Below are 7,744 nucleotides of genomic sequence, written 5' to 3'. Positions count from 1 at the left end.
GATACTTGAAAAGAAATGCCTATTTGCTTTCTGGAACTGTGGACGAACTGAGCCTTTTATTTCTGAGATACTCGTTTTGTACTTGTACTGTGCTGTTATGAACTGTTGTGGAACTTTGGTATTGGACCCGACCTTGTGTTAGCTCATCACTACTTTCAACCTAAGGTTAGGTTTGTTACTTATTGAATACATGGGGTCGGTTTTACTCATACTATACTTCTGCACCTTGCGTGCAGATGTTGGTTGCTAATATTGCTGTGTTCGATGGGAGCTGGATTGAAGATGTACTTGCGTCTCGGTGGTAGGTGCCTCTTGTTCGTGGTAGCCTTAGATCTATAAAACTTTATTTATGTACTTTTCAAACAGACTATGTATTTATTTCATTTCGGCTTTGTAAATTCTATTCTTAGATGTTCATGATTTGTACTACCAGTCCTTGGGAAATTTATAAGATTCAGATAATTTCTTTTGATTAATTGTCCTGTTAAATATTATTGAAATTGGATAGTTATTAGTTGGTTTACCTAGCGGGTTGGGTTAGGTGTCATCACGACTAGTGAATTTTGGGTCGTGATATTTGTATATATAATTGAGATGAATGAAGTACAATAACGTGGTGTAGCCTGATTTCAAAGTACGAAAGTGGGTGCTTGAAAAGCAAAATAGAGAGATAGCTCTCAAAATGGATGGTTTTGAACTTTTGGTGAAAATAGTACGGGCTAGCCAGTTTTCGGATTGGTAATTGAAAACTAGCCAGCGTTTGTAAAGTCATTGAAAAATAGTCACTATTTTGCTGCAACACGGCTAAATTTCGATTACTTTTGAATTTTTGACTATTTTTCAATTACCGCTAGTAAATCTGGCTATATTTAAATTTTACCCGAATTGTTGTCGCCATTTGTTTCCTGGACAGAATTTCAAGTTTAACAAATATTATCCCTCGCTAGCCCCACGAGTAATACTTTTAGCTTTTGACCTTAAAATTTTGCACGATGGGCAAATGGGTTCTACAGCTGAAGACCACCCAAAAAGTATTATATTTGGGCATTTTTTTGCGGAATAGATGATTGCAAAAGGGTCAATTGGTTAGAATCATTTCATACCATGTGACCTGTATCACAAATTATAACAACACATAGAAAAAAAAATTATTATGATAAATCGAGGTGCGTGAATTTATGTTTTAAGATTACCTTTATTTTTTATGATTACCTAAATTCAATCATATGTTTCTTTTAAAGAATGTCACTTTCTCCCAAAGGATCTAAAAGAAAGCAACTTTTCTTTTTAGTTCAACATATAGCATGTGCTAGTTCAAGAAAAGAATTGTTAATCAATACTAGTGGTGATTCCTATTAATTTTGACCAGCTTATTTGTTTCTTTTATTAAATAAAATATGAACTTATATGGTAGGGACTTGCAATATAGCTAATATTTTCATCATTCCATCATGATTTATTTTCTCTCAGTTTGTTGAGTCGGAGCTTTTTCTATTTCTATTTGATTTTCCTAAGAAAGCAAGGTGCAAGTTGATTAATGCCAAGAAATTAACAGAAATATCTTATAATTAAACTTTTGAGTGGAACATTATGATTATAGCATTTTATTCTTATGTTACATTGATGGATTATCATAAGCTGCGAAAGCAATTTCAGTATTAAAATCACATGTAATCTAGACAAGTAACATATAAAAAGTTTTACGGGTTATCTCTTGAAGCGTGAACAAAGACCCTCTATCACGTGAGCCTCTAGTTCCACAGCAACTCAATGAAATATCCACCATCAGCACGATCACAACTCCAGAACGTTCCACGGCCTTCTATTGTGTTACCCAAATAATATTCGAAAATAACAATTTTGTGCGGGCAAACTTTCTAGGAAAAAGGGGCTGAAATTCAGCCACCATCTTCTCCCTCCCTCTAGGTGGAAAACCTTATGTATTTATAGCACATGTTTTAAGAGTTAAAACCTTTTTCCAAAACCCGTTGGATTTTTTTTCCACTAGAAAAATGATTCTTTTATTTTCTATTATTTAGACATGGCAGGGACCACATAATTTAATTAACAAAGTTTCCAATTATGGAATTAATTTCTAATTTTTGAAATTAATATCCATCATAATAAATTACGAATTATTCCACTAAAAATTCATAATTGCACTCCTTATTCAATTTCTAAATCCATTAATTAAATCTTATTTAACTCCCCGTGTTAAGATTCACATACTAATCAATTAAATTAAATTACTGATAATTTAATTTATTGATTATTTTCTTTAGACTTTCGCTTAACTTATTTCATGTGTTGGATACAAAATCCACCGGCCGGATTTACACATGAAAACTTATAAGCTTTCATATAGGTGTATCATCAATCTCTAAACCAAAACATGGATTCCATCAACTAACTATTATTTTGCCAATATAAATTATTATTGATATTTAGTTTAAAGTATATATATTTATATGTATATCACCTCATGTTTCACTCGTATTTCGTGGATTTCGGATGTAAAATGTGTTGATTTATATTAATTCGGGATATTTTTATGTGTAAGAATCATCCGAAAGTAATTGGGAAGGGGGGGAGGTGCGAGATTAGAGCCAAAACAGACGAAAAAAGGAAAAGTTAGATTTCCGGCGCCACAGGCAGCGCTCCACGCCACCTGTGGTGCCCTTGACAGAACTTTCACTAAGCCAATGCCAGGGCCAGCGTGGGGCGCTGGGCTGGACGCTGGTGACGGAAAAATTGTCCAAGTTTGCCCAAGACAAGGTTATTTCGGCCCTAGACCTACCCAATGCGTATAAAAGCAGGACTAACCTTATTTTTAGAGGGGGACGCCACTTTGAAGAGGGAATACACACGAGGAACATCCGGGAGCGAGGAGATCTCAGTTTTCTTCATCTTTTCTTAGTATTTTCAATTGTCCAACACTTATGAATTTGTTTGATACTAGCATGAGTGGCTAAAACTCATAGTTCTGGGGTTGTGATTTAGCTATGAATATTGTTGTTTAACGTTGATTTAACTTTGATTACAATTCACCAATATATGGTTGCTTCTTTAATTCTATGATTAATTGCTTAATTGTCTGGCCAGCAGTTAGGTTCTATTTACTATCTATGCTATGCTTGGGAAAGCCATGTTTAGATTAGAGAAGAATTGAAGAGAGCACGATTTTAACTTTGAGGGGGGAGAGGGTTTATGGTTAGGATAGAAATATACCTAATCACCGTGCTTAATTAAATATCATAATCTTAATGCATTCTTAATAGATTGATTTCATAGGAATATAGGCGTTAATCTATTTTGAATAGGCGAGTAGTACTTCGGGAGAAGGCTACGAGAGCAATTATTCGATTAATTAGCAACCATGAGTGAATTGTATGAAATGGAGAGTTAACTAGAACACAATAGGATTGGTGAATCGATCACAACCCTAGAATATTTGTCTCTACTGAATACACAACAATCATTTTGCTGCTTGATAATTTAGTTACTACATAGAATTATAGTTTAGTATAATTAAACTCTTGAACTCGAATTGGCTCGACTAAATAACAATCTTGGTGAATTTAGTAGGTAGTTGATACAAGTCTCTGTGGGTTCGACACTCGACTTATTATTTTATTATTTGTACGACTACATATACTTGTGTGTGCGTTTGGGAGCAACAAGTTTTTGGCGCCGTTGCCGGGGACTTGAATATTGACTACTTTCTAGTTTTTCCTTTAATTGTTTATTTCGTCAAGTCTAACGTTACTTAATTGTTGCTTTGCTCTTAGGAACCTTGATTGAATGCGAAGGGTCAGAAGCTAGGACAGACTTCAAGGCTTTGACCCCGAACCTGAGAGAACATTTCATAGGAGGTTGAGGGAAGCAAGGGACACAAATAATCTTCAAGCACTTGTTCAATTTCCTGTGAACATGGCAGATGAGCAATATATGGTTGTTCAGGAGGTGGCGATGCCCAACATTGCTAATGTCACCTCCAGGATTGTGAACCCCAGATTCACTGGGCACTTTGAGCTGAAATAGAGCATGATCCAGCTACTTCATGCGAATAGGCAGTTTATGGGTCTTCCACACAAGGATCCACAACAGCATATCTTGAACCTCTTGGAGATTAGTGATACTTATATCACTAACTGAGTCACTCCAGACTATGTGAGGCTCACACTTTTCCCATTCTCTCTATAGGGCGAAGCAAAGCGATGGCTGAAGGCAGAACCAGCTAATCCTATTATATCATGGAATGATCTGGCAAGAAAATTCTTGGCAAGGTTTTTCCCTTCAGGCAAAATCGCAAAGATCAAAAGTAAGATAGTCGCCTTCAAACAGAAAGTGGGGGAGTCTTTATACTCAGCATGGGAGAGGTTCAAGGGACTGCTCAGAGACTGTCCTCATCACAATCAGACAAACGAAGTGTTAGCTCACACTTTCATAGAAGGGCTATATCCTGAGACAAAGATTGTGGTAGATGCTGCAGCTGGAGGTCAAGTGTTGGAGAAAAGCTTTGATGAGATATATGCGTTATTGAACAAATTCTCCAAAAGCAATCCTGATTGGCAAGGAGAGATGGGCAGACACACAGTGCAAAAATATGCAGGGGTTTTCGAGTTAGATGTCATCTCGGCATTATTAGCGTAGATTTCCACATTGACCAACTAAGTCAATTAGATGACCTTGGTTATTAACAAGCAACAAGCCTAGCTGGTGCAACAAGTGCAATTATTTTATGAAGTATGTGGAGAGGGTCACATGAGCAATCTATGCCCAACAAATCCAGAGTCTGTATATTTTGTGGGTACTACAAATCGAGGCCATGCAAATCAGTATAGGGACACTTACAATCCTAACTGAAGGAACCACCCAAACTTCTCTTGGGGTGGAAACCAAGGTGCTCAGAATCAGTACAGGCCACAAGCACCTCAACAATAATATAGACCACCTCAGGCTGAACAGCACGCAAACTCGACAAGTCACCTTGAGGAAATGATGAAGAAATCGATGGCTGACCAACTGGCCCAAACAACAGAAATGATAAAGAAAGTAATGGCTGACCAGTAGGCCCAAGCAGCAGCGATGAGAAATTTGGAGCGACAAATGGGATAACTTGCCAGTGCCCAAAATACTCGACCAGCTGGGGCTCTTCCTAGTGATACCGAGCCTAATCCTAAAGCTCAAGTCAATACGGTTACCTTGAGAAATGGAAGAGTGTTAGAAGAAGTTCCAAAGAAAAAGAAGTATACGACTAGTCTTGAAGGAGAATTAGTTCCTAAGCCAGTTGAGGAGAATGAGAAAGATAACAAAGGATCAGAGCCAATAAGTAGGACAAGGCCACCACCTCCATTTCCACAAAGACTGCAGAAGCAAAAAGATGATGCTAAGTACAAGAAATTCTTAGATATTTTGAGCCAAGTGCGTGTGAATTTGCCTTTGGTGGAAATTTTGCAGGAAGTGCCTAAGTATGCAAGGTATCTCAGAGATATTGTGGCCAACAAGCGAATACATACAGAGTTTGAAACAGTTGCACTTACTGAAGAGTGCAGTGCTAGAGTTCAGAGTAAACTTCCTCCTAAGTTGAAGGATCCTGGGAGTTTCACAATTCCTCTGTCTCTTGGAAAACCAAGAAGTTGGTAGAGCCCTGTATGATTTAGGGGCTAGTATAAATTTGATGCCATCCTCTTTGTTCAAGAAATTCGGATTGGAGGTGCTTAGACCTACTACAATTGCATTACAATTAGCAGATAGATCACTAGTTATGCTAGAAGGAATTATTGAGGATGTGTTAGTTCGAGTGGGAAAGTTTATTCTTCCTGCTAATTTTATTGTTCTCGATTACGAGGCATATGAGGAAGTGCCCATTATTTTGGGGCGACCATTCTTAGCTACTGGTGGAGCGATTATTGAAGTGAGGGAAGGGAAGTTGAAGATGAGAGTTGACGATGAGGAAGTCACTTTTAATGTGTACATGGAACCTACGCTCCCTAAGCATTATGAAGACTTGTGCATGATTACCGTGGTCGAATTGAAGGAGATAGAGCAGAGTTCTTATGTGAATTGTAGTGATCCAGATTGGACAACTGAGTTAGAGGAGGTGGTGTTGCAAGCTGAGTGTGTAAGAATGATTGAGAAAAGAGCCAGAGAAGAAAGAGGAGATCTTCTGAGAGCATGCAAAAGGCTAGACTTCATGGGAGAAAGAAGAAGAGAAAGCGCCCAGCCTGAGCAAAGTAACAGAGTCATGCCACGACTATAAATAAGGCGCTTGTTGGGAGGCAACCCAACCTATATTGTTTTTATTCATTTTTTATAGTGTCAAGTTTTGTGTTGTTTTGCAGAGTAGGGGAAGTCTGAATACCCGAAGTTGAAGCTGAGGAGCATGTTTGAGCTTAAGTGTGGGGTCGTCCCGACCCTTAATATTGAGGATAATGTCCGAGCTAGGCCCGAAAGGGTCTCAAGGAGTATTTCTCACCCTTATTTTAATATTTTTCTCTGTGATCATGTATCGAGGACTATGCATAATATAAGTGTGGGGTGGGAAAACTATTTTCTGAAGTGTAATTGTATAAAACTATTTTTTTATTAGTTTTTTGTTTTAGAACTCATAATAGACATAGTCTAGGTTCTCAAAAAAAAAAATTAAAAAAAAACTCGGACTTTTCCCGACGATGGATCTGTTGGACAATTTTCTTGAGGGATAAAGTTCGATTAAAAATACCAATTTTTTTTAGGATATTATTAGTAGTATCCCTTGGTTTTTCTTTGGGCGCCGGTTCTTTTCCAAGGGTGTAGCTCGACCCGGGTACTTTATTTTTAGGAATAAGTTAGGAAGAAATTGAGTTGCTTTGAGATACTTAGTGACATGTTTGGTGCTGGTATATTAGGCCATGACATGCGATCTATCTTCCCGTGAATTTGGTTTGAATTGTGATGCCTAAGTAAAATAAATAGCTTATTTTGTGACGCCTCTTCTCAGTTGTTCGACTTGTATGCCACATAGTGCATTATGATTGTTGTTCTCAATTATGTGTGCTTGCTTGACTTGAGAGTTGAACATAATCGTCTTGATTGAGTCATGTGCAATGTGTGTGTGAGGAATTGTGATTCTCTATGCTATCTTGTGTAGTCTAGAACTTGCCCTTTGTGTTAATCGAAGCTAAATTGTAAAGTTGTGCTAATCTAGGAGATGACGTAGGTGTTTCTTTCTAGAGCATGTTGATACCCAATTTTGCCCTCATATTTTCTCAAATAGTATATATACTTTCAAAATATCATTTTTAGTTTACAAATCTATACAAGCATTTTCTATAATTTGTTATAATTTTTAGAGCTTTAAAATTAATTTTCTTGCATTTAAATCACATAAAATATTTAGTAATTATTCCTTTAAATTATTTGTGATGACTTAATCATCCAAAATTACTATTTTTTGCATCCATATATATGTCTCATAATATTTTCACTTCATTTTTATATAATTACATTAGCATTTTAAAGCTATTTGCATAATTTTGTAATAATAGCCTATATTCATATACAAATGCTCCTTATTTATATTATTTGTGTCAAAATAACAATTTTATATTTTTATAATGATGAATTATTATTTTTAATCATTTTAGTGTATAAATAATATATTTATTTATTTATTAATCATTTTTTATAAATTATTTTTGATAAATTTGGTGTATTTAAATTGTAGCCCAACCTCTAAACCAATTTTTAGACCAAATTGGCC

General features: G+C 36.4%; 1 protein-coding gene and 1 non-coding gene across 2 annotated transcripts; one reads left to right on the top strand and one right to left on the bottom strand.

Annotated features, from left to right (window-relative positions):
* The first annotated feature begins 3,930 nt into the window (after nt 1–3,930).
* Nucleotides 3,931–6,262, top strand: LOC107829324 (uncharacterized). The gene is made up of 4 exons (XM_075239620.1): nt 3,931–4,002; nt 4,204–4,622; nt 5,127–5,480; nt 5,593–6,262. The coding sequence occupies exons 1-4, from the start codon at nt 3,931–3,933 to the stop codon at nt 6,260–6,262; spliced, it is 1,515 nt and encodes a 504-aa protein (XP_075095721.1).
* Nucleotides 4,312–4,416, bottom strand: LOC142173913 (small nucleolar RNA R71). Its single transcript, XR_012703271.1, has one exon. It is a non-coding gene; the product is annotated as a small nucleolar RNA R71 (small nucleolar RNA).
* Nucleotides 6,263–7,744: the final 1,482 nt, after the last annotated feature.

This window comes from Nicotiana tabacum, chromosome 2 (assembly GCF_000715075.1).
Source record: "Nicotiana tabacum cultivar K326 chromosome 2, ASM71507v2, whole genome shotgun sequence".
Taxonomy (NCBI): domain Eukaryota; kingdom Viridiplantae; phylum Streptophyta; class Magnoliopsida; order Solanales; family Solanaceae; genus Nicotiana; species Nicotiana tabacum.
This window is presented reverse-complemented; position numbering and strand designations above follow the sequence as displayed.

What these genes read in the sequence shown, in the direction of transcription:
- LOC107829324 (XM_075239620.1), top strand. Translation starts at nt 3,931, where the DNA reads ATGGCAGATGAGCAATATATGGTTGTTCAGGAGGTGGCGATGCCCAAC. An exon ending in CTAATGTCACCTCCAGGATT is followed by an intron (nt 4,003 to 4,203) that starts GTGAACCCCAGA and finishes TTCTCTCTATAG; the next exon opens with GGCGAAGCAAAGCGATGGCT. An exon ending in AAATATGCAGGGGTTTTCGA is followed by an intron (nt 4,623 to 5,126) that starts GTTAGATGTCAT and finishes ATAACTTGCCAG; the next exon opens with TGCCCAAAATACTCGACCAG.